Here is a 27,699-nt window from a genome sequence, read left to right as displayed (position 1 = left end):
GGCCCGGTACACTTGTACCCTCCCCCCCCTTCAGCCCTGCCCACTTCATTGGACATGTGCCCACATCCAAAATGGCCGCCTTGGCGGCGGGCGAGCGCCGTCACGTGACGACCCTGGGCGCTGGAGGGGGGCGGGGTCTGCGGTCCGCCCCTTGCGCCTGCGCAGGGGGCGCGGGCTGTCGTGCGCGCTGACTGACTACTAGCGAGCGGCGGAGCGCCTGGCTCACCTCTGAGGGGAACCGTTTGTCTCCGCAGGGCGCCGCGAGCCGCAGGGAGCGCCCCGGCCGCGGCCCGCCATGGGCTCCGAGAAGGACTCCGAGTCCCCCCGCTCTTCCTCCATCCACGCGGCCGCCCCCAAGTGCCCCAAGCCCGGCCGCCGCCGTCGCCTCTCCTTCCAGAGCGTCTTCTCGGCCGCCGCCGCCTCAGCCTCCGGCGGGGTGAGGGGCCGCCGCCGGGCCAAGGCCGAGCCGCCGCCGCAGCAACAGCCGCCGCCGCCGCCTCCCGCCCCGGCTCCCCCCGCCGCCCCGCCGGCTGAGGAGGCCCCGCCAGCGGAGGAGGCAGCGGCGGCCGAGGCGGCGGAGGGCGGCGCGGAGGAGCTGGAGTGCCCGCTGTGCCTGGTGCGGCAGCCGGCCGAGAACGCCCCCCGCCTGCTCTCCTGCCCGCACCGCTCGTGCCGCGCCTGCCTCCGCCAGTACCTGCGCATCGAGATCACCGAGTCCCGCGTCAACATCTGCTGCCCCGAGTGCAGCGAGCGCCTCAACCCGGCCGACATCCGCCTGCTGCTGCGCGACTCGCCCCACCTGGTCGCCAAGTACGAGGAGTTCATGCTGCGCCGCTGCCTGGCCGCCGACCCCGACTGCCGCTGGTGCCCGGCCCCGGACTGCGGGTGAGTGAGTCCCGAGCGGGTCCCGGCGCGGGGGGAGGGGTCTGGCCTGGAAGAGCCCGGGGTGCGGGGGGGGGACAGTGTCTGGCCCCACCTTTGGCGGGCGTCTGGCCTGGGAGAGCCCGGGGCACTGTGGTTCTGCTAGGCTGTGTCTTGGGAAGGGACCCTGGGCTTTTAACTGGGACCGGTGCAGGGGAATTTGCGGAGCTGGTCCCGAAAAATACCTTTTTTTCCCCCTTTCTAATAATGCTAACTTATTTAATCTTGAGCCTCCTGCGTGGGAAGGAAGGCGCATGCAGCTTTTCTTATGTGCAGGTTTGTTTCTTTATTGGACACCGTAAGGAACAGCCAACTCGTAAGTCCACAGCACAGATGTGCCAGCCATTGCAAAATGAAGGAGCCCACCTGAGCTCTCTTTGTAAATATTTGGGAGTCAGACTAAAATTGTCTTGTTATAACTTTTGAACTGGGGTGAGTCACTTCCCCTTTCTTTGCCTCAGTTTCTGCCTTTAAAATAAGGGTAGTACTGTGTACCCCACCCATGGAAAATCCCAAGATGAAGAGCACTATATAAATGTTTTAATACTTAGTATTACAGTGGCACACAGGACTGTTTCTTCTCTTATATCCCGTAGAAGCACAATTTCGTAAAGGGGGGGGGAGCATGGTCTAGTGGCCTAAATTAATTTTTCTGACACTGCCAATGTGTCCTAGGGCAAGTCACGTAACCTCTGTGTAGCCAGCTGTAAACTAGACCTATGTATACTTGACCTGGTGGGGAGGGGATTTGAGTATTAATAAATAAATGTTCAAAAAGATTATTCACTAAGTATTAAGTTAAATCAGTCTCTCCATCAGGCCACAATCATCTTCCTGCCCATTCTTCTCCTTGTTTTGAGGTACCTAGATACTTTTCTTATTGAACCAGAGTGGATATGCTTTTAGTTTGTGTAGGGGGTTTGTTGACAAAATGTAATTTGGGAGTGGGGGAAGTCCTGTCAACCAGCAGGCTGTTTTTCTAGATGGAATTAGTTATCAGACAGTGGCTCTCATTACAAAGCTGATGTTACAAACCAAGGGATTTAAGACTATGGGTTGTGGGAGCATGGAAAAGTTAGATATGAAGTGCCACCTTTCCAGAGAATGTTTCAGAATGAATTCTTAGGGGTTTTCAGTTGTGATCACATCCTTGTTTCTCTAATTTAGAAGCAAGCTTTTTCTGAAATAATGGGAAGTTTGGGATTTCCCCTACCATGTTGTGCTGCTGAGAGCCTAAGTAGAGTTGGTGAGCTTTAGACGTTATTTCCACACCTGAAGGAGGAACTGTAGATATTGATTTTCCTCAGTGAGGGAAATCTTTACCAAGCTGGCACCAGGATGTTGAAACACAATGGTAGAGGAAAAATGTTGAATCATGTTGACTCATTCATTAGTTGCTTAAGTGAGGAACTGTCTAACTCTGGCCAAAACTCAGTCCATCCAAAAATGTCTAGGTTATCAGATGTTGCTTTCATTTTCTCTTCTCTTTTCCTTTAAATGAGGCCCCTTAAGGTTTTTGATGTAGCATAAGCACAGGCTAGTTGGTGGAGGGGATTCTGTAGGTTATCTATCCAATAATGCTGCAGAAACAAACAGGAGGCTTAAAATACAATCCCAGCTAGTGGGGATATTACGGGAAATTCTGTCCTAATGTTCAGAGCAAAGGTTTGGCGGCAGGATTCCTAAGATCTAATCATAGCTTTGTAACAAACTTTGACTGTGGGCAAGTTCCACTTAACCTCTGTGTCTCAGGTTACTGTGTGACGGGATGCTTATACATGGTTGCTGCATAGTATTTACTTACTATTAAAGCTTGTTCTTTGGAGGCTTAAGGTTAAGTTAGCTTAAAACGATCAAGGTTTTTGATCTTGCTGTTTAGGGTGGTTCCTAGGCATTGGGAGCAGATCAGATCATACTGCTGGACATAGTAATGTCCTTGGAGTCTGCATTGGTAATCAGCTAGAGAGAATGTAGTTACCATTTACTGAGTTTCCTGTTTTACTGATGTTTATTAGAGTATTTGGTTTAAAATGTAAACACACCAGAGCCAATTGAGACTGTCTGGCCTTGTGAAGACATCCCCTTCTGAAGACATTACTTTTTCACTATTAGTCTAGTATATACTTGATAAAGTTGCAGCTGTGGCAGGCTTATGAAGGCTAGTGTAACATTCATTTTTGTTGCACAAACAGTTGATGCCATCTGGCTGTTCTGCTAGCCCAGTGAGCCAACAGTTTATACATAGGCAGCTTATAAAAGGTTTCAAAAGAAACTGTAGAGTTGATATCCCCTCCCCTGCCCCTTAGAAATCAGCAAGCTGGGATAGGTGACTTTGTGAAACTGCTGGTAGACAGGACATCCCTGCTGTCTTCCTTGTTAGTGGCACTTTGACAAAGGCTGTCAGAACCAGTTGAGATGGGAAGAGAGGTTATTCACCCTAAATTCATTCTTCCTGGAAAACTTGTCTAGTTGTCCTTGTGTAAAGCCAGGAACACCAGTGCCTGGGTAGACAGTGCACTTTCCAGTGAGATTTATTGGTGGCTGAGCTTGAATGACTAGTATGAAGGACTGATGAGCAAACTTGTTTTCAGATGTTCTGTTGAACAATTACCCCCTCTTCTAACCACATCACACTCCACTCAAGACTGTGGAGCTTTGAATCTTGTGCCTCTCCAGCCATGCAGTTTGGCCAGTAGTTGCGTCAAGAGTCTCCTGGACAGATATGTTTCAAAACACAAGCCATGTGGCATGCAGCGTCCTGTCTGGCATGCCTTTGCATCCCACACATGCTCCAAACAACTTCATAAAAGAGCAAGCTTAGCTATGCTGCCTAGGGAGGTAAAATACACACATAACATTGAAATATGTTTCCATGGCAATGCTGGTCTGTTGGTGTACCATCAGCTCTTCATACAAATACAGATTTTTGTCACCCCATTGCAATAAGCTGATGCTGCTGTCTGGCATTTGTCTCACTATGTCCCTCCCCAAGGTTTAGGGAAATAACAGAGCGCTAAAACAACTGAATTGTGTAGGCTGAAGTAAAACTTCATCTACACTAGCACTTTTGTTGGCAAAACTTTTGTCAGTCAAGGGTGTGAAAAAACACACCTCTGATAGACATAAGTTTCACCCATAAAAGAGCCGATGTGGACAGTGCTTCGTTGGCTGGCGATATGCTACCGCCGCTCTTTGGGGGTGGTTTGATTATGCCAGCAGGAGAGCTCTGTCCTGTCAGCATAGAGCAGCTACACGGGAGACCTTATAGTGGCGCAGCAGCAGCACAACTGTGCTGTAAGGTCTGTACTGTAGACATCGCCTACGTGAAGGAGGTGGAACGTGATTGTGGTGAGGCAAGCCCAGCTCTGACTTCCTCAGAACAAATGGAGAAAGCAGACAGGCATCTCGGTGGCTGTGTGAGAGTAGGCTAAAAGCAGCACTTCCAGATTCTGTAGTAATATTGGGGTTTAATTGCAGCCACACCTGGGATGTGGAAAGGTCAGGATACTCCTTGTCACTCCAACAGCTGGGGCTATACCAGGAAGTGACTAATTATTAAACTGCAGGGATGTGTCAAAGACCAGGTGAAGAGGGATGCAAACGTTAACCATTCAGACTCTGCAATGCTGGGTCTAGCCGGATGCTGTCCGTGTTCTGGGTAGAGTATTTGAGCAGTCTCTTTAGCTGGACTTGAGAATTCAGAGCCTGATTTTTTTTAAGAGGCTAAGTAAGCATGTAGTTGACTCCACACAAGTGAGCTTGTTGCTGTTAGTTTGCCATTTTATGTCTGGGGCTAAGATTCAGTGCTTAGTAACTGTTCTGGGTTTTTTGGTGTTTTTTTTAAAAGAAAACCGTACCGTCTGAGATGGCCAGAAAAGCCTCAGAATTCTCTAATGCAGGGGACAGTTCCGTACATGACAAATCACCTTATTGTAGCATGCTGAGCTCTCCTGGCCCTCCTGGTAGTTTGGTTGTCAGGCCCCAAAATGGCAACATCTCCTACAACAGCTGGTATGATAATGTTTTCTTCAGAAGCTGTCAATGTCCTACCCTTGAATATGTCTCCCTGCTAAGGAGTTGGCTGCAGCCTACTGGCAGGAGGTGAGGATGTGTGAGAAAGAGCCTTCTGACAAAATGTTCAGTAATCAAATGTGGCTTGAGTTAATACCTTTCTGAGATTGCCTGAATCCTGTCTCGTCTCTTTAGCATTGTCTGAATGCCAGAAACACATGCCTGTTGATGCACCTGGAGGCCCTACAGTTGTGTTTTTCAGTCCCTGCTTGTCAGCAGAGTGGCATTGTTTGTCTTTAACAATTATGCTGCACCCAGGCAGGATCAAGTTGCTCAAACTCCCACGGGATATGAATCATTGTGGTATGACACATTCAGCAGTTCTCATGCTGCTGCCTCAGAAGCTGCAATACAACTTGAATTCCACAGGCCCTAAAAATAAACCATAAGTGGGGGTATTCTCTCTGTAAACATTAACAGAAATGCTGCAGAAAATCAACAGAATAACTCATCCTGACTTCTGTCAACGTTGCAGATGAGCTTCTCTAGAACAGTGCTCTGTGGTGCCATTTGGAGCTCAACCATGGTAGATTTCCTTGTAGAAGTGCTAGCTAAATCTCCACATTACCAGCTCAAACATATGCTTCCCCATGCTTCCTTCTTCTCAGTCTTCTAGTTTGTCCTGTAATTGGTCCATTTAAGACTGACCTATGAGAAAAGCTGCAGAAAACCCAGACATCCCTTCAGTTGTAGTTCCTGCCAAAGTGTAAGGGTAGAAGTGGAGGACTGTTCTGCATAAATACGCCTTCCTCTAGAGCACTGGTCCCCAAACTTTTGGGGTCATGCCCCCCTTACCTGGTCCATGCCCCCTCCCCAGGAGCCACAGTTGGGAGCCATGGCCTGGGCTGGGGGCTGGAGCTGCAGCTGCAAAGCGGGGGGCAGGGCCTGGGGGCACAGGTTGCTGCCAGGAGTGGGGCCTGGGGACACAGCTGAGAGCCTAGGCTGGGGCTGCAGCTGGGGGGCTGGGACTGGAGCAGAGGGAGGGGCAGAGGATGGCTGGGTGAAGCTTCCTCTTTGCCCTTATAGAGGCTGGCCCAGACCCACTGCACCCCATAGTTTGGGGACTTCTGCATTAGAGATCAGCCAGAGCTCCTTTCCTGAAGTAGCTATATCTCTAAAAACTCCTTTTGTACCTTTTTTGTTAAAGTGCCAATCTCTGTACTGATTAACTGAAGCAATTAGTATAACTAACAGATGAATGTCAGTATAGATAAATAGAAGGTAGTGTGTATTGGAAGGAGCAAGCTGAGTAGGTCATAGATCGTAGGGTCTAAATTGGCTGTATCCACTGAAGCAACAGAACTTGTTGACTTGGAGGACAGGTGAAGAAGTTGAAGCTAGACAAATTTAGACTAGAAATGAGTAAATTTTTAACAGTGAGGGTAAACCATTAGAAAATTTACCAAAGGTCATGGTGGATTATCCGTCACAGGCAATTTTTAAATAAAGACTGGATGTCTTTCTAAAAATTACGCTTTAGGAATTTTTTCAGGGAAGTTGTATGGCCTGAATAGGTCAGATTAGAAGATCACAGTGGTCTCTGCTAGCCTTGGAATCTATGAAGAAAGAATCTGTTCAGTATGCATTGGTGGTCAAGACAAGGCTGCCAATAGGTACAGAGAGGAACATTAGATATAAGATTGTATAAATGGTATCCTTGCCTCATGTAACTTAATGTTGGTCACCTAATGTCAAAACCCAAAATAGAAAAGATCCTCTGAATTGGAGAAACCAAGAATTCAAAGAGGGCTTGTTCAGGAAGAGCAAGCTTCCATATCGGGATCAATTAGAAATAGTAAAGCTTAATTTGGAAAGGAGACAAACAAGAGGAGTTGATAGTGAATCCCAGTCAAGCATTCTGCTTTATCTGTCCAATACTACAAAATTGCGTTAATCTCTACAGTATGAAAGAAACCATCTTTCAGAGTAACCTGTGAAACTCACTGCTGCAGGCAACTGAAACATCTGTTTTAAATATTAAAGTAAAAAAACAGCTATGAAAGAATAGCATTTCTAATTGATCCTAGCTAGGTTAAAAATGACAAGGATAACTGATCTTAAGCGTCAGGATGTAAAGCTGCATCAGCTGAGGTCAAGGAGAACTAATTCTTTCTTTTGCATATCTCCATCCCTATGCGCACCTATGGTAGGATTGCTCAACTGGTCAGTTGGATATGGTTGTGTCCAAGGAAGGTATCATTATCTACCTGATTAAATAATGATATGTAATAGCCAAAGTGAATGATTGAGTGCTTTACAAACCAGTCTGCAGTGCCCTCATCAGGTTGGTCAAGGATTTGTTGTTAAAGTAGGTGTATGTAGGCTGTAAATGTGTGTTGTGCCAAACAAATAACATGCCTTTGTCCTGAAAAGGCTGTATTCTGAATACACAGAAGGAAACTAGCTAGGGATCCATTATCCACTACTATAGTTCAACTGCCTCTGAAGTTGGGTGGCTATGACTAGTCAAGAGCAAATCTCAGTGCTACCCAACAGATGGGCCACTGAAGTGTTCTGGTATATTGATTCCTGTGTTTCTAAAATAACTTTCTGGCTTTACTAATTCTCCTGGTATCTGTGTCTTCCTCAGTTACGCTGTTATTGCCTACGGCTGTGCCAGTTGCCCCAAGCTGACCTGTGAGAGGGAAGGCTGCCAGACTGAGTTCTGCTATCACTGCAAACAGATATGGCATCCAAACCAAACCTGCGATATGGCCCGTCAGCAAAGGGCTCAGACGCTGCGAGTACGAACGAAGCATGCCTCAGGCCTCAGTTATGGACAGGAATCTGGACCGGGTATGAATTAACAAGCTTCTCATTAACCAGTATTAATTACATCTGTGAAGCCAGGAAAGAGATTCATCTGTTTTGCGGCACTTCCTGGAATCAAAGTGGGGTATTAACACCTGGCAGGGAGCACATCCACTTGGCACAGATGTTGGACACCGACAACATTGGATCTGGTCTACTCTGATGCTCAACACAGCTTCCCTCCCTAGCCAGTAATGGAATAAAAATATCTGGCCTGACAAACTAGTTACACAAACTACCAATGGAATTAAAAATTGAGGTTCCATAATTGCAGGACCCAGTTGCATATGGTCGCCTTATTCTGTATGTAGTACCTTCTGACAGATCACACAAAATAAGCATCCGACGAAGTGGGTTTCTGCCCATGAAAGCTTATGCCCAAATAAATTTGTTAGTCTTTTTAAGGTGCCACAGGACTCTCGCTGTTATACAAGATAAGCAGCTACCTTTGGAGTACTTTGATCTTATAGATGCTCTCAAAGCTCTTGCTGATCTCAATCTCAAAAAGGAAATTTTACTCTCTCAAATGTGAGCTTCGTTTTGTCTGCTGCTGTGAGCGATAGCAGCACTAATACTTATCCTAGAATGGAGAATTTAGCTCCCTGCTCTGATAAGTATTAGTAATACCATTATTTATAGGAGAGAGATGCCAAACCACAAACTCTAATGTTGGCAGGTAAAGAGCTGCACTCTTTAATCAGAATATCTGCTGACCTATAGTGCTTTTTAAAAAGTATCAGTGATTCAGAAAGTGAACCATAATATGGGTTAACAGATTCCTTCTCCCCCAAACAAAATGCGTATCTTCTCCTAGCATGCTACTAATTATAAACACATTGTTCCATTTGCACAATAGCTGGTTTCTGTGTAAGGAGCAAATGTTTTAAAGGTGGCTCAGCTGTTACTTCAGGCTAAAACATGCCTGAAATCTACAGGGCCGTGATAATGGGCAATCAACAACTGCAGGACAAAATTCCCAACACAGACCAACAAGCAAAAATCAACCTCTGGGCACTACTTGCTGCCAAAGGGGATTCATAGAAATGAGGCCCTTTACAGAACTTAGCTGTCAGCCCTGGGAGATCAACTCCAAAGAGAGACGTTACCTCTGTCTATTATAAGTTGGTCTCAGAACATCTGAATCCCGTACTGTTCGGGTCTTTAAAGATTGCCACCAACACACTGAATTGTACAGGGATCCATTGCATAACTTTGATCACAAATTACACTTTAGAATGACTTATTTTTTAAAATGGGTATAAAGCTGCCTCTGTCCTGTCTCCTTGTGCAATAACTGGTGGATGCTAATACCTTTCATGATTGAGTACCCAGCTGCGTACAGATTAGTTACTTAGTCACCAATATATTAAGACTTTATCTGCAATCAGAGACACAACTTATACCTACAAAGAGGAGGATGCTTTTAAAAATGTGGGTCATTTTTTCTCCTGTCTTGTCTTCTAGGTAGAAGAATAGAGAACATTTCTTCGCTCTTAAGTCGTGTTAGTGGTGCAGTTTAAAAATGGTTGATGCTCTTGGCTGGCTATAATAGGGCAGACACAACTCTTTCATAACAGATCCCTTTCATGAGGTAGAAAACACTCTTTGAAATGCTGTTCTTTCTGGTGTATCCTGGCCAGACAAACAATGTTGACTTGTCTTTAGTGGAATTAAGAGCTCGTGTAGCGGTGGGGCCCCACCGCTACCCTGTAGCACTGAAGGATGTGGTCAGAACCAGCCAGGTAACCGCCTTCGCTTTTACCTTTTTGATTTACGAGAATAATAATACTCGGCCTAGATGGACAGAATTTGACATGGATTGTCTTCTTGAGCCTGCCATCCCCACACAAAAGAACCCCAGTAAATTCCCAAAGCTGGCTAAGGTGTGCAGAATCTGACTTGATTCCTTCCTTCCTCCCAACAGCTGATGACATCAAGCCGTGCCCACGTTGCAGTGCTTACATCATCAAGATGAATGATGGGAGTTGTAATCACATGACTTGTGCAGTGTGTGGTTGTGAGTTCTGCTGGCTGTGTATGAAGGAGATCTCAGATCTGCATTACCTCAGGTGAGATAGGGAGCAGAATCCTCTGGGCCTCCTGTTGCGAGAGTATGATGTGTGTGTATATTTTTGTGTTTAATGTATTTTAATTTCTGCACCTCACAAATCCCCTTCCTCCCCTCCCCACATGCACTCCTGATCACCAGGAATAGGTGAGAGTGGGTCTCTGTTGAAACTGAGAGTTTCCTCACAACAGCAGTGCACAGTGGTCCCTCCTGACTATGGTTGGCCTCCGCTGATGGGACAGTGTGAGGAAGCTTTTAAATGGGATAAATATTAGGTATAGTCCCCTTCACATTGTGGGGGCATCCATTCCTGAGGGTCAACTGGATCTGGGGAGAAGGAGCCTTTCTTGCAGAGTATCCACTCAATTCCCACGAGACATTATTTTTATTTATGGGATTTTTGAAAAGACAACTTCCTTCCCCTACAGTCCCTCTGGCTGCACGTTCTGGGGCAAGAAGCCGTGGAGTCGCAAGAAGAAAATTCTTTGGCAGCTTGGCACGTTGATTGGTGCCCCTGTAGGCATTTCCCTGATTGCTGGCATTGCCATTCCTGCCATGGTCATTGGCATCCCAGTGTACGTTGGGAGAAAGGTAAGCATGGTGAGCTGGAGATCAGATCTAGTGGAGTGAGCAGACTGACAAATTTCTCTGTTGGGAATCCTAGGTGTTTGCCAAGGACTTTAGGCCTAATGATAAGAGGGGGGGCTTTCCCATATAGCTGCCTGAAATTCAGTTGGCTGTTAGGCCAGCTGAAGATCACTATTTCTTGGATTTTATACCTAGTGAGTGTGAAAAGTGTGACGGCTTGACAGCCCTGGAAATTGAAGCTCTCAGTCACAAGAGCAGGTGCCTCAGGGCACTGACAATGCAAGGTTCCCACTGCTCTGCTAGCATGCCTCCACCTTGAACCGAGTGCATCCCTGTAGAGAGGGAAATGGTTTGTCTAATTCTTGGCCTTTATGATGGTTCTTTTGGCATGGGCTTGTCCAGTAGTAGCTGAACCCTGAGCCCTTGCCTCACTTCACACAAGTCGTTGACCAGTTCTGATGGTAATGACTGTCTACCAGTCTGTCCTGGATTTGTACAAGTGACTAGAAGTGAGAGGCTCCATGTTCCTGAGTCATCCAGTCCCTTTGCATGCCTCTGACTATTGATGGACAGGCATTAGGTGAAGAGGGAGAAAGTTCCATGTGTAGCCTTGTCTCTCCAGCTTGTCCTTACCCCTGAACAGACTCACCAGCCAGATCAGATTGAGGAGGTCTGTGGGTGGGAGGGAGGTACATAAGAATGGCCATAGTGGGTCAGACCAATGGTCCATCTAGCCCAGTATCCAGTCTTCCATCAGTGGCCCGTGCCAAATGCTTCAAAAGGAATGAACAGAACGGCAATTTTCAAGTGATCTGTCCCCTGTTTTTCAGTCCCAGCATCTGGCAGTCAGAGGCTTAGGGAAACCCAGAGCATGGGATTGCATGACTGGCCATCTTGACTAATAGCCATTGATGGACCTATCCTCCATCAGTGGCTATTATGAGTAATTTTAAGGGTTGTGTGACTGGTATGTAAGGTCATGAGCATATTAGTTTCTCATGCTAGTGGATGTTCATTGTCCAGGCTGTCTGTTTCCTCACATGGTGGTTCTGCTCCCTTCAGATCCACAGCCGTTATGAGGGAAAGAAGACCTCTAAGCATAAGAGGAACTTGGCCATCACCGGTGGGGTTACCTTGTCTGTCATTGCATCCCCAGTCATTGCTGCTGTCAGTGTTGGTAAGTAAACAAGGCCCATTGTCCTTGTGGTCGGTCAGTATTCATAGCTCAGCTCCTCATTTGGCAGTTCTCTACTAGGCCAGTGTCAGATACATATTGGGCAGGAGTGGCCAAAGGGCAGCCCCACAATCTCCTTATAATATCCCTCTTGGGTGCTTCCCCACTCATCTAACATACTGCCTGCAGAGGCTGCAGGTCCTGGTGTCTGTGGATCAAGACTGAGCACTGTGTACCATGCTCCCTGTAGTGTTAGTACCCACAATTCTGTCGAAGCTGTTTTTGGTGCAAGGCTGACATGCAGGCAAGCTGCCACTGCAACCCTCATGGAGTCAACTTGTTCTTTAGCCCCAACCCAAGACGGGTGGTTCCACTGCTGGTTTTCTAGGTGTTATAATGTAACTCTGTGCTAGAGGTGGGTTCCCTTGTGTTATAGTATGATGGTCACAGCTGTGGTTTGCATTACGGTAACACTTAGGAACCCCGTCGTGGACCATGACCCCATTGCGCTAGGCTGTGTGTGTGACCACCACAAACAGGTGGTCCCTGCCCCCAGAGAGTTCATGCTGCCTATCCAGCATGCCTCAGTTTCACTGTCATCTGATACTCCTCTTGACCCCTGTGTTCTCTGTTCCAGGTATTGGAGTCCCCATCATGCTGGCCTATGTCTATGGTGTTGTGCCAATTTCTCTGTGCCGAGGAGGTGGCTGTGGAGTCAGTACAGCCAATGGGAAGGGAGTGAAAATAGAATTTGACGAAGATGATGGACCCATTACAGGTAACAAAGTACCATTTACTGTCTGTTGTGTAGTCTGAAGGGTTGGGAGGAAACAAGCACGGCCTCACTGTGGAACTGTCCCTTTGGGTTGATTGGGATGCATAATGAGCCCTTTGCCATATGTCAAGATTTTTAGCATTCACTTCTGTGCCACTGTTTCAAAGCTAACCTTTTGGAGTCCATCCTGCACTCTAACGCAAACCTTGGATGGGAAGTACCATAGTGCCTTTCCCTGGGAGATCCCCAGCCCTCTGAAATCAGTATTGAAAGTGTTGCTGTCTAACGTGTAACCTTGGCCCCTAACAGGATGCCACTGTCAGTTTCTTTACATGTTCAATCTATGGCTTTTCTCTATCTCAGTGGCAGATGCTTGGCGAGCCCTGAAGAACCCTAGTATTGGTGAGAGCAGCATCGAGGGACTAACCAGTGTGCTGAGCACCAGTGGAAGCCCCACCGATGGGCTCAGTGTCATGCAGGGCAACTACAGTGAGACAGCCAGCTTTGCTGCCCTTTCCGGTGGTACCCTGAGCGGTGGAGTCCTCTCGGGTAGAAAGGGAAAGTACAGCAGGTAACTGAACTGACTCAGGTCATGGCAGCAAAGGGGCTGAAGGGTCACAAAGCCTGCTCTGTAATGAGAAATGGTGAGGTTTGTTAACTCACCAGGGATCTGTTTTGGGTAGTGAGTGGCACCACTGATACTTGGGATCTAATCTTGGTATCACTTTTTAAACCTCTTGACCTATGGTAGAATCAATCCCAATGAACTACATACAGCTGTGCCCCAGCCGTTCCCATTGCAAGATCACCAAGTAAATAGCAGCCACAGCACAATCTGGTTTGGTTTGGTTAGCTTTCCCCTCAGCCTCTCTAGCTCCTTGATGGCAGGAGATAGGGTTTGGGGTTTATTTGAGGAGGAGCAGAGATGGAAGTGCATCAGAGGTATGCTAGTTTGCCATATAAGGCTCTTGGAATCATCTTGCTAACCTAGCCTAGCGCTTCAAACATCTGTTATTCCCTAATAGCACCTAGTGAATGGGAGGTCCTGTCTCTAGTTACAAGGTTACACCGCAGTTTTCCTCTGAACCTGCCTCTGAATCATTCTGGCTATGTAAGTGGAGTCATGCATCGAAATTATAGCCTAGAACATAATCATAGCTGTGTGTTGGATCTGGAAACATGCCTTGCACAGGAACTGCATGAGTCATGGGCACGAACACGACCTAAACCTGATATGGAAAACAGACTGAGGAAAGGACTCAGCCAAATGGAGCCACAAATGAAGCTAACTTTAAATATTCATCTGGTTTAAACGTCTTGGTGCAGACCTGGGTTAGCATAGAAGGCAGCCTGTCCCCCCAGCTCCCATTTGCTAAATGATTATTGTTCCTGTAGTTTTAAGAAATGAGCTAGGCTTTCTGTGGTCCCTGGCTGTGTTGATGACTCTGAATGTTTCTCTTACCAGGCTGGAAGTGCAAGCCGATGTACAGAAGGAGATTTTTCCCAAGGACTCTGTCAGTCTCGGAGCAATTAGTGACAACGCCAGCACTCGGGCTATGGCTGGTTCTATCATCAGTTCATACAACCCCCAGGACAGGTATGTACACTGCCAATGCACAGGAGTGTGGGTAAGATGGGGTGTGATGGTGGTGGGGTTTGAGGGCTATGGAGTGTGTGCATGCTGGAGCTTTGATCTTAATGGTGGAAAGTGTATGCGGACTCTCACAAGCCTTATTTAGCTAGAGAAGCATTCTCTCTCCACCTTCCTTTCCAACTATATTTGTAGTTCCGTATCATTCACCACCACTAGCAAAACCTGTGTTGAGCTCCTTGGGACAGCTCACTCATTTCAGTTCTTCTATCCTACAAACTCAGCAGAGATTCCTTTTTTCTAGCAACGCAGCACCTGTGGTTGTCCATACCTGTCTCTGTTGGAGCTCTGTGAAGGGAATGATTGTGCTGTGCATAGTGTTCATAACTGCACCGCCTCTCCGGGTAGCTTCAGTAGTTCCTTCCGCTATAGGGCATGATTAAGGGTTGGTAATTGGAAACAATGGGACACGTACATGTGGAAACTCATTAAACATGCGTGGATTCCAGAGACTGGCTGAGTACTTTTAGGATTATGTGTCATTGTACAGTAACTTATCAAACCAGTTGGTCACGTTCCTTCCTTGCTAAGCAATCCTCTCCTGTCTGGAGTTGTTGGTGTATCACATCTTTACTGAAGTTACAACATATTTCTTCTAGCAAGGTCTCACTAGCTAAACGATAACTCTAGGGAACATTTCCTTGGTTTAGTCTTGCACAGAATGAAGGCTTGGGACTGTTGGAAGCAAACTATGTTCCCTCGGTTCTTGGGCTATTCTTGGCCGTGCCACAAAATCAGACTGCCTCAGTTTCCCTAATTACAAAATGGGGGATCAACTTATGGGTGTAAATTATTGAGGCATTTCCTGTTCTGTCAGATAGCGTGCTGTGGTAAATGGCACCCCTGTAACTTGCCTCAGTAGTGAAATTTTCTGTTGAAAAAGCACTCAAGGTAATGTGCTAATTAATAACCGAGATGACTGCTGTAGCTGGTAACTAACTGACCAAAGTGGTGTTTTTTTTCTGCAGAGAGTGCAATAACATGGAGATCCAAGTCGATATAGAGGCCAAACCTAGTCACTACCAACTAGTTAGTGGCAGTAGCACGGAGGACTCTCTCCACGTCCACACCCAGATGGTAGAAAACGAGGAGGAGGAGCAGGAGCAGACATGCAAACACCAAAGCTGTGAGCAGAAGGACTGCATTGCCAGCAAAACCTGGGACATCACCCTGGCGCAGCCTGAGAGCATACGGAGCGACCTGGAGAGCTCTGATAGCCAGTCAGATGACGTGCCGGATATTACCTCGGATGAATGTGATTCCCCCCACCCTCAGACTGTAGCCTGCCCACAGACCCCAAAAGCCAGAGGTGCTGAGAGCCCAAGTGCCCATCTGAGCCAGTGTGCCCGAGAAGAAGGGCACAGGCCAGAGGAAATAACCTCTAAACTGGAGTGCATTGAAGGCAGAGTATAAAGTTGCCTCCTCCTGAGAAGTACGCTTACTGTCACTGCATCTTTTGGGGGGTTGTGTCCTTTGTTGGCTTCTGTTCTGATTCTCTGGCCAACTTCCCTGGTCTGACCCTGGATGCCATTTCTTACAAGATAAAAAAAAAAAAAAAATTCCCAGCCCTCTTGTTTTTAATTTATTGGTTCAAGCGCGCTGAGAGGTGGCTGAGTGTACATATGTATGTGTGTGCGTATACTCTGTCTGCAAACATCCTACTAAAGGACTGTGTTTTAATAAAGATTTCTGTTGTAATTCGACTCGCATCCAGTTCTTCCTGGTCAGAGATCTAAAGAGGTGAAATCCCTGTGCTCAGTGACTCTGCACCTGTTTCTCTGCTCCACTGTTGGGGCTGCTGGTGGAATTGCCACAGTAGCTGCAGGCTTCTGTACAAACAAAGAGGTGTGACGATGGTTACAAATGTTCCTGGGTTGTGGCAGGGGGAGGCCTGTTCTCCGTCCCATGTGTCACTTCAACTAATGTCATTGGGGAATCTAGCTAGGGTGCCGTGTGGGGGGAAGGTTGGTGTGTATTATCTGCCCTCTAGAGGTCACAGTCGGACTTCTGGAATTGCTACTTTGGCCTAATTCTAGATGAGACTTCTGAGCCAGCGCGCTCTTCACCGTATCCTAATGAACTACTGTGTCCATGGAGGTTACTCCCGACCTACGCTTTCTGGAGTGGCAAATAGGGCTGCACTGGACAGAAGGAGCCATTTGAAGGTGAGCGTCTCTCGTATGCTGCGGAGGAATCGAAATGAGACGCAGAACAATTACGTGGTGTATAGTGACAAAGCAGTGATGATCCCTGCAACTTCCTGTCCTGCTTTGAGGAGCTTGCCTGCTATTGGTGCAGCGTTCTAGCACAGCTTTGCGCTTACGGCCCCTCTAAACTACCATCTCCTCAATTCCCTTCCTCATCCAGCCGGGCAGCCACTGTTCACTGCATTTTGTAAATCCAAGTGGTCATTTAGGGAAAGGAGGCTGGAGTGGGACTAGCCGAATGCTCTCTTGGCTGAGCTTTGCTGTGAGCAAAGATGCTTTGCTACTGACACGGAGAATGGACCTGCTTTCCCCTCCCAGTGAGTGGAGAGCAAGGACTGATGGATGTGGACTTCTGGAAGGGTAACGTAAAGTTTCTGTGGTGTTACTTTGGATGGGACAACATGGAGACTGCAGCATCCACCCAGCACTTCACTGTCTGTGCTCTAAAATCCAGCTGGTGCTCATGGGGCCTATTAGTCAATCAATGTGATACAATTTAACAGGAATATTTCCTGATTTTTTTTTTCCCCTGCCCCCAGGTTGAGCAGCTGCCCGATCAAGAAACAGGGCTGGACCCAGAGACCAGGATTTTCCTGAGGAATGAAATTGCAGCTCTGGGTTTGACTCATGTTATCAGTGTGCCCGGTGACAGCTGAGTTGGAGGAGAAAAGGGGTGGGGTGAAGCAAATATATAATACTCCAGCGCCCCCAGCCAGGGAGTGCTGGCAATTGCAGTAGTGACTGCCAACAGCAATAGCTGAAAGGGAATACTAGCCCAGCCCACACCTTTAAGATGGAGTGAGGATTATAAAACCTTATGCAAGCAATGTAGAAAACATGATGGGATGTGCAGATGCTCTGCTCAGCTGAAGAAACTTTTTCATATCCTCATTTAGCCGCAACTCAGTCAGCTGTTCGTCGTTGTCGCTGATGTTCTAAGCAGCTTGTTTTCGTCATCTTCGTTGAGAGCGTCGCTCCTAGTTAGGAGGATTGTTGAATGTGGCGTGGCGGCCACGACTGGAGAGATACAGAGGTGGTGGCAACCACCGTGAGTAAGAGCAGATAGCAGCGTTAGAGGGGCCGATGCTTAGAAGCTGGGTGGGGAGTCCCTGGATTATCAAGTAGTGGGCAGATCTTGAATCGAATTAAGGCTGCATGGGGTGATATAGCCTTGCTTCCCAGGCTGCGACTGCAACATTTCTCACTCCATGGAAGTAGATACCTGGGCTCGGGGGAAGCCATGTGAAACCTGCAGTCACAGAGCTAGGAACTGAGTAAGGCAGCAGCAAGAACGTCAAGAGGAATACAACTGCACAACAACAGCACAGAATTGAGACTGCACATGGTGGGAAATGTTTGGGGGCACGGATTGCACTAGGAGGTGTGGCCTCGTTTGCGGGACTTTGCCAATTGCTAGTGAAGAAAAGCCGTGGGAGAGGACCACTTCAATCAGGAGTCTTTCATTCCTGGAAGCAAGGTGTACCCAGCCGCTTCCAGCTGACAGCAGGACTGGGTGCAGCTTGGACATCTTCCGCACAGAAGCGATGGCTGTTGGAAAGGGTTCTGCTCCTGTCACTGTAGGACTCTGCTGTCCTTCAGCTCAATGCACATCTCCTTCACTGTATCCAATTCTGTCACCTTTACAGTGCAGAGCCGTTGCCTAGCAGGGAGGTCTTTGTTGGGCAACTCAAGTGCCCCTGGTAAGGAGAAACTGAACAGAGCAGTGTACAGGACACAATGCAAGGTAAGTAGTCACCAGACCTCCCAGATGGAGGAAAGAGCGCATGGCAGGCACTGAGCGTCAGCTGCACTGGAGTGGCAGGGAGGCTGTCGTAACGCAATGATGGGGCGATGTCTAATGATTGAGTGGGACAAGAGGTGGGCACAGAGCTCCGAGTGGATAGGTGAATTATTGACGCCGTCTGTCTGGCTCCATGGTGGCACCTGCCTTGTGCCGAAATACGTCCTTAAATAGGGTATGCCACTTCAGTAAGGAGTCGGCTGCCTCCTGAGTTCTTTCGTTCGCAGCCTGGCTGGGTTTCGAAGGTCTGGAGATGCCCAGGATAAAATCCTGGTCCCATTAAGCCAACGAGAGTTTTGTCGTTGATTTAAACAGGGCTAAGATTTCATGCATAGTCTACATTTGGAGACTTGATGTCTGATTTCTTCTCCCTGTGAGCTCCAGTGAGCTCCAGTGCTGGATCTCTCTGACGCACCCACCACTGTAACCTCTGAGTACCGAGAGACTGCGGAAACTGTAAACCTTTGGAGTAGGAAGCTTCTGCTGTGCATTGTGTGTGCAAGCTTTCCAGAGAGCTGAAATTGTTGGGTGCTGTTCTAATCACCTGCAGGGGTGGAGGGAGGAAGAGAGCCCCAGACATGTTAACAGCAAAACTACTTGAGCGAGCGAGTGATTTAAAATGTCTGGACACATCACAGGAGCCTGCCTGCCTCGCAGTGTGGGGCTGTGACCATGTACCGTGCAGTCAGCCAGGCTTCTCACCCAGCTGAGAAAGGAACTCCCAGCTTTCCTCCACGAAAGGCTACGTCTGCATCGTGGTTTGAGACGTGCTAATAGTACCTAGCCCTGACTCCAAGCAGCAGCCCTGTGTGACGGGGAAGTGCGCTCCTGGTGCAATTTACGGTGGGACCGGGTGTGGTTAGTGCTCGTTCAGCTCTGGCAGGTTTTCTGTGATCGGGACCCAGAAGGATGTCTTGAGAGCACAGTTATGGGTCCCCGGGGAGGAGTGAGACCCAGCTTTGCTCATAAAAGTCAGGGAAACTAGGGTAGAGCCCTCCTAGCAATGGTTGTCTTCAAACGTGGCAGTTGCTAGCATGATTCGAGCTGTAACACGGAGGGGGCAGCCTCAGAGCCAGCACTCCCTGCAGAATTAGTGATTGGATCCTCAGCGAAGCCGCTCTTTGGGGAGAAGCCTGGGCGCAAGTCAGCGGAGGGGTAGGGGGCAGGGTTGCTGTGACAGGCCCTCGGATGCCATGGGGCTATAGACACGTGGATAGAATCACCACCCCTGGGATAGGGTTTGGAGCGTGTGGGGTATAAAACCCCACCCTGTTGGGGTTTCTGTTAAAACTCTCCATGCTGGGGGGCAGCTCAGTTGCACTGTACACTGCCCCTTCAGGCGGGGCGCCAAGGAACGTGGCACACAGGAGCCCAAGGGAAGCATGGGGGGACCTGCCAGGTTTGAGTGAGTGAGCTCCCGTCTGCATGGGAGAGGCCTAGGTACCTAGATCACCGCAGCCTGCAGATGGGAGTTGTGGACGTGGTGGGTGGGGTTTGAGCCATGAATCACCTTTGCTGGGGAAGGTGGAGTTTAGCCCTTTGTTCTCTGCGATCCAGGGAGCTAGTCAAACAGGAAGAGCAGATTTTAAAATAGTCGCAGCAGACTTGTGGGAGAAGGGGTGGTAGGAGCTAGGAGGGTAAGTGCAGCTGCTTCAGGGACTCGGTGCATGGAAGAGCGCGCAGGTAGGGGCAGGGACTGGGAGTGCCAGGAACTCTGCCTGCCTGTGCCTGCTCCCTGGGGATGAAAGCAGAGACTCCTTAACATGGGCCCTCTTTGAAGCAGCAATGGCCTGATCTGAGAGCTGCCAAGATGTGTCGACTGGGTGAGTTGCTTCCACTTTCGCTCCCCCAAAGTGAAAGAGGGAGGTAGGGATGGATGAGCTCCGGGGTCAGACTGAAGGGCGGTGGTGCATTGGAGACGGGGGTGATTTTTTTTTTCCTTTCTCAAAGGCCTTCCTGTAAGAGCTAAACAAAGAGGAGCTTGGAAATGAGGAGCCCCAGATAAAGCTGGAGGGCGGGAAATGATCTGTGGGGTTGCAGAGGTGACTGGAGAGATGAGGCCGTGGGACGTTCTAGCCTGAGACAAAGCCCAGATCTTATCCTGATCCCAGAGGTGGTGAAACAGGGTGTTACCTGTGTGTCTGCAGTACTCTGGTGGAGTGGCGGCATTCCTGGGAGCTGGTCATGAGAGGCCATAATGTAGCACTTCTTGCTTCTCCGGCAAGCGTGAGCTTGGGCAGCATCCTTCTCAGTCGACCAAAGGGGAAACTGAGGCACGGAATGGGCAAAGTGACTTGCCCAAGGTCATCCAGTGCCCGACACAGCTGGGAATAGAAACAGTCACCCAAATTCTCCATGGTGGGAGTAGAGAAGCTAGATAACATCACCTCCAGAAAGCAGAGCTCCTGTCCGCACTGGAGCAGCAGGCTGTGCTATCTGAAAAGGCTTTGGGTGCTAGCCCGTGTCTGGAACAGGGGCAGGCATGGAATAGAAGTAAGAAAACCCTGCCCCTAGGACTAGTTCCTGTGATCATGGCGAGTTGCTACAATCACATGATAAATCTGTTTGTTTCAAAGAGCTATAAATCCGTGTGCAGAGGGCCTGGAAGCCCACACACACCCTCCTTCGGTGGGTGGGGCAGAGACGATCTCCTGGTACTTGATGTTTAACATGTGATTAATCTTTAAAGAAATCTGTTTGTTTTCTGGGAAGCTTCTGATTACAGAACTTCCTTGTCACTTCCCTGGTATCTGTGCTCCACGGCCCTACACCCACCTGTCAGAAGCTGTTGATCTCTGGTCCTGGCCTAGGGGAGGGCCTGATCTGGCCAGCGCTGCTCCCTGCTATTCATTCCATTCCTCCCCGAGTGGAGCAGGAGTAACCGAACTCCCCCGACAGCCAGGCTTCCTGCGGCTGGGACTGGACTATGAGTCTGCAATAGCCAGTGCTGCGGCAGCACGCCCTGCTGGGAAAGGAGCCTGGAAGAGGCCGCACAGCCAGGGCTCCCACGCCCTCCTAGCTAAGGAACCCAGAGGTGGCGTGAGGTTTAGCCCAAGTACAGCTCCACGTGTCTCCCCAGCTCCCACCCTGTCCACTGCCTCATTGCTTCTCTGCCCTCCTAGAAGCCTCTCGAGATAGCGCAGCCGCTCTGTGCTCTGGGACTGGAATGCCCTGAGCCCCACACACCCTGCTCTCTTCCCTTCCCAGCCTTCCTCTCTTCAGTCAGTGCCAGCCGCCACCCCACGGTGCTGCTCCCCGCTGCCCGCCCCGTCCCTCTGCTCTTCTGTTCCCGTGCCCTGTCTGAACCATTCCCTTGTATGAGAACACTGCACCGCTCACCCAGGCGCGTGTAGCTGTTGTGTGCTCACATCCCAGCCCTGAGACTCGCCCAGCGGGTGTGGCACTGGGGCGGATCCTGTTCCTGCTGCCCAGCTACCCACTGGGCCAATTCCCTGGGACAATCTCTTCTTTGGCTGCCCCAGAGTCCTGGTCAGGAGGCCGGAGGTGGTTTCTAGAGGGCGTTACAGCAGCGTCAGTGCTGCTCAGTGCCTTTGCCTTCCTCCACCCCCCCCCCCATCTCCGCCCCGCACAGCACAGTCAGCGGGGCTGGAAGCTCCTTGGGGCAGGGATCTGCATGGCTGTGTTTGTTCTGCGCTGCCCCGTAACCACCTTGGTGATGCATGGACCAGAACTAGAGATGCAGCGGCCTGAGCCCCTCCCTTCTCTCCTGCTCAGACTCCCTCGATCCCAGCTGCTACCAGAAGCTGCTGATGAAGACGGGGCTCATCCTGATTGTGATCGGTCACCTCAGCTTCATCTCCGGAGCCCTTGTCCAGGGGACCGTGCTGCGCTATGTGGCGAACCCGCAGGACGCCATCTCCCTGCAGTACGCCATCTCCAACATCATCTCGGTGACGTCTGCGATCCTGGTGCGGCTCCCCTGGCTGTGCGGGGCTGGGGTGGGGGATGCGTGTGTGCAGACAATGGGGGTAGAGGAGGCTCGTGAGAAGGGAGGGGATTGATTTAGGGTCTGGGAGGGGCCGTGTTAGATAAAAGCTGGAGGGAAATGCCAGGCTCTTTCCAGTCTGCAGGCGTGTGCTGCAGTAAAGGCAGGCTGACGTGCTGGCCCGCTGGGGATGGGTGGAGTGTGCTTGCGAAGACAGGGCCCCCCTTAACATTGAAGCTGCTCTGTGAGGGGAACGCGGCCCCCTGAAGGAAAGCGGCAGCAGAGCTAAATGAGTTACTTACTCGGGCTGGCCGGGGAAAGCAGTTTGCGTGAAATGCTTGGCACAGCTGTGCCTGGGAGCTGCATGGCTGGAGATCCCCAGCCCCTCACCTGCCATTTCTTGCTGTCGCTTAAGAAAACAAAACCTGGCATCAAAATTTCTTTAAGCAGGGAAACAATCCCTCCTCCTCCTGAGTCCAGGCCTGAGAGCTGCCATCTCTTCCCTCTCTGCAGCCCCCATGGGCCCCTCTGTATCTCCTCACTCTTATGCCTCCTGTGGATGCTGGAGCTGGGACAGAACTCCCCCAACACTTGATGGCCAGATTCAGCCCTGATGCGAGCAAGAGCAGTCTGGTCCCCAGGCTGACCCCCAAAGCCTGATACTAGGCAGGTGCTAGGCTACATGGCAGTTCTTTGGGGCAGGGACTGTCTGTGCAGCGCCTGGTACGATGGGCCCCAGATCTAGCTGGGGACCATAATACAGCGCGGTGTGTGGCGCTGTTGCTGTTTGTCTCTGCAGCCGAGGGCAAAGGAGAGGCTCCCCCAGGGGGCAGGGGATTTGGGAGACCCAGGTTCAGTTCCTGGCTTGGCCGCAGACACGAGCTAGTCAATTAGTCACCCTGTGCCTCGGTTTCCCCTCTGTCCCATGAAGATAATAGCACTGCCCCCCCCCTCACCGGTGGGGGGAGCTGGGGGGCTGGGAGGAGAATGACACGGAGGATTATGAGGTGCTCCGATACTGCAGTAATGGGGGCCAGATACGTACTTTAGTGGCAGCGAGGAACGGAGGGTCTGCTGCGCAGGTTCTCATGTGAATGATACAGCTTGATACGTCTCTGCCCGAGGCTCCCCGTCAGGCAGCGGCCTGGGCCAGAGACCATCCAGCTGCTGTTAGGAACTGGGTGAAGCAAAGCTCCATAGAACCCGGGAGCGCCGGTCCAGTAACCGTCGGGAAAGCTCCTGTTGCTTGCCCCAGTAGTGAGGACTGGCAGGGCCCCGGACGTTTCAAACGCTGGCAAACATCAAGCACGTGGCCAAACTACAAACCAGGCCTAGAAAACAACATACCCGTCAAAACACGGATTTCCCAGGTGTCTAGTGCAACGGGAATGTTCTCTCCTAAGCTGTCAAACCGGCACCAGTCAGGTTCATTGTTAACCCGTCAGACGCTTGCAGAGCAGTCAATGCTGTGCCTTACTCCGCAAGGAGGGAGGGGGCGTAGCTCCCTGAGGCTAGGCTGCTGCAATTTCCCCCTTCAGCTGGGCCTGGCTCACCGCAGCCTGTGTCTGAGCCCTCCCTCCTGAAGACGTTACTGGTGCCTGTCGAGCTCTCTGCTTCCTACGGGCTCAAACTCATCCCTGGAGCAGCTCCACTGACGCTGCTGGTGGTAATGCAGGGATTAAACAATGGCTCGTTTGGTTTGAATAACACCAGCATTTAAATGGTCCCGACTGGCCCTGGAAGTTGGCACCGTGTTGGAGTGAATGGCTGTCCGTGGAGTTCTATAGGGGAGGCTATAAGGGTGCAGCTATAGGAGAGGGCAGCCCCCAGGCGCTAGGGTTTTCAGTACCAATTATTTCTAACCGGAGCGGCTCGGCAGGGCATCTCCTCCCATTGCTGCCTGTGCTTTCTTTGCAGACCATCTCCTGTGGCATAGCTGCGATTGTGCTGTCCAGGTACCTTGCCCAAAAGGCCCTGGTAAGGACGATTCCCTAACTCCCCCTAGGGCCCCACCCAAAGTCCTGGCATCCTTCAGGAGCAGGCCCCCATCAGATTCAGTGCTCGGGCAGGGAACGGGCCCGTCTCTCGTATTTCATTCTGGCAGGGTCTGTCTGGGGCAGAGCGCCGCCCGGTTCTCTGATACTCTCAGCTGCTTGCAAGGGTCCCCTCTGGCACGTTAGAGGGAACGGCTTCTGAGCCTGGAAATGCGTTCTGGAAACTTGCCCGTTTAGGCTGCAGCTCTGAGGAGCTCCTCGCTGCACCCAGCCAGGGCCCGCTGCACCGTGCGGCCCCAGTTAGTCTCAGGTGACGCACACAAAGCTGAATGTCTCCACGTGAGTCTCAAAGCCCAGGAAACTTCAGGGGAAAGTAGCACCTATGTCGAGGGGTGGTGGAGAAGGGAGGGGGAGCTCCTTGCCTACCCCAAGAATGGGCTGAGGGGGGGAGGAAGCCGAATTAGTAGCAAACTTTTAGCTTAATCTCATGATTCTCCTTTTGGGGAAACTGAGGCAGGGGCTGAGTCTGTCTCCAAGGGGACTCACCCACCCTTCAAGGAAATTAAGGGCAGCTGCATGAAATCTACCGGGGACAGCGCTCTCTAGCTCTGAGGGGGAGGGCTGTAGTGGGACACCAGGCAGTGAATACGGGATGTCTTGGTCCGTACCCCACCGAGAGTCAGTGGCAGGGTGCTCCTAGGCCCGTGCTCAGACCACATGCTCCCCTGGTGACTGAATTCCCTTGGGGGGCCCTGGAGGCTGCGTGAAGGACCAGCAGGGGGAGGTGATGCAGACAGCCTGCAGGGGTGGCTACACCATGTATGCACACATCGTGGGCCTGCGTCCCCTACCCCCGGCTGTAACCAGCTCGCTCTCTCTCTGACTCGTCGCAGAAGTGGGTCGTCTTCTCCCTCAGCATAAGCAGCACCCTGCTCTCGCTCTTCTGCTCCGTGGGGCTGGCGGTCTCCATTATCCTCACCTTCGCCAACAAAGGGCATGCCCTGCTGGCCCCATGCACCTTCGCCAATGTGGAGCTGATCCAGATCTCCCATGAGTGCCCCTTCGACCCCACCCGCGTCTATGTAAGTGCCCGGGAGTGGCTGAGAGGCCCGGGAGAGAGGGAAGCGCTCCGGGAGCTCCCGCGCCAGCGTAACCGTGTCTAGTAATGTCCCTGGCTCCCACTCAGCAAGGGTGGAAGCTGCTGCTGTAAGACCCTGCTGAGCTGGAGCCTTGGGGAGCCGGCAGGCGGGGCTTCAGGGATTTTTTGCCTTCCTCTGCGGCGTGGAGCCTGGTTCACTTACTGGGTGTCTTACCTAATCCTTTCCCTCCCATAGCAGGGGCCTGGAGCATAGGGCGCGCTGTGGCCTCTCTCAGTCCCTCCCTGCAGCATGCAGGTCTGTCTCCTGAGGACTGAAATGTTAAAGTCTCTGGGCTTAATATAGGGGGCTGTGGGTGACATGACCGGCCTGTGCTGCACAGGTCAGACGAGGTGATCTGATCCCTTCTGGCCTTAACTCTGTGACCCTCCTGCCGCACGTACCAGCACCACTTCGTCCTTCTCCTAGCACCTGCCATTGGGGGGCTCAAGGCTTTAGACACTCGTGTGTTAAACACCCCAGCAGGCCTGGGATATAGGAAGTATCATCCTTGCTTTAGAGATGGAGAAATGACCCTGCTTGAGGTTGCACGGTGTGTCAGTGGCAGGGCTGGGAGTTGGCCCCAGTTGTTTTTGGATCAGGCCTTTGGGAAGGTGTGGCCCCACAGAGGTCAGTAGAACAGCTCCCCTTGGCTTTGGTGTGTCTGGCTCAGGCCCCAAGAGATCTCCTGACCCGCTCCTCTCTGCAGAGCTCCACGCTGTCCCTCTGGACCATGTCCCTGGTTCTCGACACGGTAGAGATAATCTTCAGCATCAGGTGCTTCCTGCTCACCCTCGCCCTCCTCAACCTGAGACTGTATCGGAGGATCCGCAAGAAAAAGGTGACCCCCGGCATGGCTGGTTTCCCCACCCCAGCTCTGAAGCCCTGGGTATTCCCCACGCTAAGGGCTTTGGAACAGGATTCACATTGTTCTTTGTGGCTGCTCCCTTTCTCTGAATCCCTGGTTTTGGTTCTGCTCGGTGGGATTTGCAGAGGACATGAAGGTGGCAGGTTCTCAGCTCACGCGGTGCTGCCCCTAGGGCCAGCTGTGAGAGCGCGGGATCTGGCACCAAGTGGCTGGCTCCAGTCCCAGCCGTGGGCCAGTGTGGCAGGCAGCACGGCTGTGCCGGCATAGCTTTGTGATGCCAGTTACCCCATCCTGCAGCTCTCCATGCTGGTGGGGGCCTGTTGGCTGTTGATTCGGGCCCGGCTTGCTCCTGGTCGGAGCCGATGCCCGTGTAGTTCATAGATCCCAGAGCCCCTCCTCGCCAGATTTGGCCATCAGAGGAGAGCGTTCCGGGGAGCCTCTTCCCAGGGCTTTCAGCCACTGTTTACTTGAGAGATGCTGCGTTGATACAAAGGGTCTCCTCGATCACCGCTGCTGTGTTTGAGCGGCTGTGCCTGGGTGCCGGAGCCTGGCTTGCCCCCAGAGCTGGCCCCGAATGGAAACTCGGGATCCCACATCCCTTAGAAACCAGGATCAAAAGGCCAAGGCTAGCGCCTGTTTCTGTCTGAGGTGTGTAATCAGCGACGCCCCTGCGCAGAAGCCAAGGACTGGGTCTCAGGGTGGATACGCACTCAGTGGTGTGTGATATAGGCCCTGTGTCTTAGCACTGAGGCCCAGCACTGGCTTTAAGGGGTTCACACTAACTTCCCTTGTTGTTTCAAGGTCTCATTGCAGTTTGACCCAGCCAAGAGTCGAGAAGCCAGGGAGGGCCGTGTCCTACTGACGCAGGGCAGGGTGGAGACGGTCTGGCTCTGAACGGCTTCCCCAGCACCGCCGCTGCAAGCCTGCACTGGTACGCCAACCTCCCGGCCGTGTCTGCAACCAGTGAGATGTCGTCCTTGCTTTGCCGGCTGCTCCCCTGGCTGTGCTCTGCCATCCAGCACCCTCCCCGAGGCGGCGCCGTTGCTGTAATGAGGGGAGGGGAATCTTCCACCCTGCTTTACACCTGTCTGACCTTCCGCCTTAACTCCTGGCTCTCTCCTGGTCACAAGGCTGCGGTGCGCCTGGCCGGCTGCGGTGAGAGAAGCGGGTGCTGGCAGGTGCTGGAGGCAAGCTGGCCTCTCACAGCCTGGGGGAGAGGAAATATCGCTCGCAGCATTCCCAGCTCTGAAATCATCCCACAAGCAGCTGCACGGAGACAAAACTTTATTCTGAAGATATTAAAAGAACAAAAGCAACCCCCCCCGCCCCATGCACCTCCGTCGTTACTGAGCGGGACGAGCGTCTGCTTTGAACGGGGTGGGAGCTCCCCGGGACACATTGATCTCCACAACCTGGGCTCAGAGATTTAAAGGGGGAGGAGGGAAGGGATGTTGTGTGCCTGTGCTGACAGAGCCCCGCCCTTGACTCGGGCATGGGGCTTCTGCCTCTGTGTGGAATGGGGGGGGCCTTGCTGTGCCCCCCCTCCCCTTGCCAAGGGGTGTGTGTGCAGCTAGAACAAAACACCAATGAACAAAATCAGGTGACAGCCAGCTGTGGCCTTTAATGTGTGCGCCGGCGTCCTGGGCTAAGCAGGGGGGCTAGAATCAGCGGGGAGGTGGGGGCAGAGC

General features: G+C 51.1%; 2 protein-coding genes across 2 annotated transcripts in view; both read left to right on the top strand.

Annotated features, from left to right (window-relative positions):
• Nucleotides 1-15,757, top strand: part of LOC137143894 (adenylate kinase 2, mitochondrial-like) — a 44,116-nt gene extending 28,359 nt beyond the window's left edge. Inside the window, exons 7-15 of the mRNA XM_067533931.1 lie at nucleotides 255-885; nucleotides 7,583-7,788; nucleotides 9,728-9,872; nucleotides 10,300-10,462; nucleotides 11,522-11,636; nucleotides 12,271-12,411; nucleotides 12,772-12,979; nucleotides 13,874-14,005; nucleotides 15,028-15,757. Of these exons, the coding sequence (XP_067390032.1) occupies nucleotides 255-885; nucleotides 7,583-7,788; nucleotides 9,728-9,872; nucleotides 10,300-10,462; nucleotides 11,522-11,636; nucleotides 12,271-12,411; nucleotides 12,772-12,979; nucleotides 13,874-14,005; nucleotides 15,028-15,472 (2,186 nt within the window). The 3' untranslated portion in view covers nucleotides 15,473-15,757. The remainder of the gene's footprint in view (nucleotides 1-254; nucleotides 886-7,582; nucleotides 7,789-9,727; nucleotides 9,873-10,299; nucleotides 10,463-11,521; nucleotides 11,637-12,270; nucleotides 12,412-12,771; nucleotides 12,980-13,873; nucleotides 14,006-15,027) is intronic.
• Nucleotides 15,758-19,651: 3,894 nt separating this feature from the next.
• TMEM54 (transmembrane protein 54) lies at nucleotides 19,652-27,152 on the top strand. Its single transcript, XM_067533675.1, has 6 exons — nucleotides 19,652-19,890; nucleotides 21,803-21,996; nucleotides 23,931-23,990; nucleotides 24,901-25,089; nucleotides 25,853-25,984; nucleotides 26,813-27,152. Exons 1-6 carry the CDS (start codon nucleotides 19,878-19,880, stop codon nucleotides 26,903-26,905), a joined length of 681 nt encoding a protein of 226 aa, XP_067389776.1. The 5' UTR covers nucleotides 19,652-19,877; the 3' UTR covers nucleotides 26,906-27,152.
• Nucleotides 27,153-27,699: the final 547 nt, after the last annotated feature.

Source organism: Emydura macquarii, unplaced genomic scaffold, assembly GCF_026122565.2.
Source record: "Emydura macquarii macquarii isolate MOO-44397 ecotype Brisbane River unplaced genomic scaffold, CSIRO-AGI_Emac_v2 contig_3348, whole genome shotgun sequence".
NCBI lineage: Eukaryota > Metazoa > Chordata > Testudines > Chelidae > Emydura > Emydura macquarii.
The sequence above is the reverse complement of the archived record's forward strand: the minus strand, read 5'-3'. Positions and strand labels throughout refer to the sequence as shown.

What these genes read in the sequence shown, in the direction of transcription:
- TMEM54 (XM_067533675.1), top strand. An exon ending in CGGTGACGTCTGCGATCCTG is followed by an intron (nt 21,997 to 23,930) that starts GTGCGGCTCCCC and finishes CTTTCTTTGCAG; the next exon opens with ACCATCTCCTGTGGCATAGC. An exon ending in TCGACCCCACCCGCGTCTAT is followed by an intron (nt 25,090 to 25,852) that starts GTAAGTGCCCGG and finishes TCCTCTCTGCAG; the next exon opens with AGCTCCACGCTGTCCCTCTG.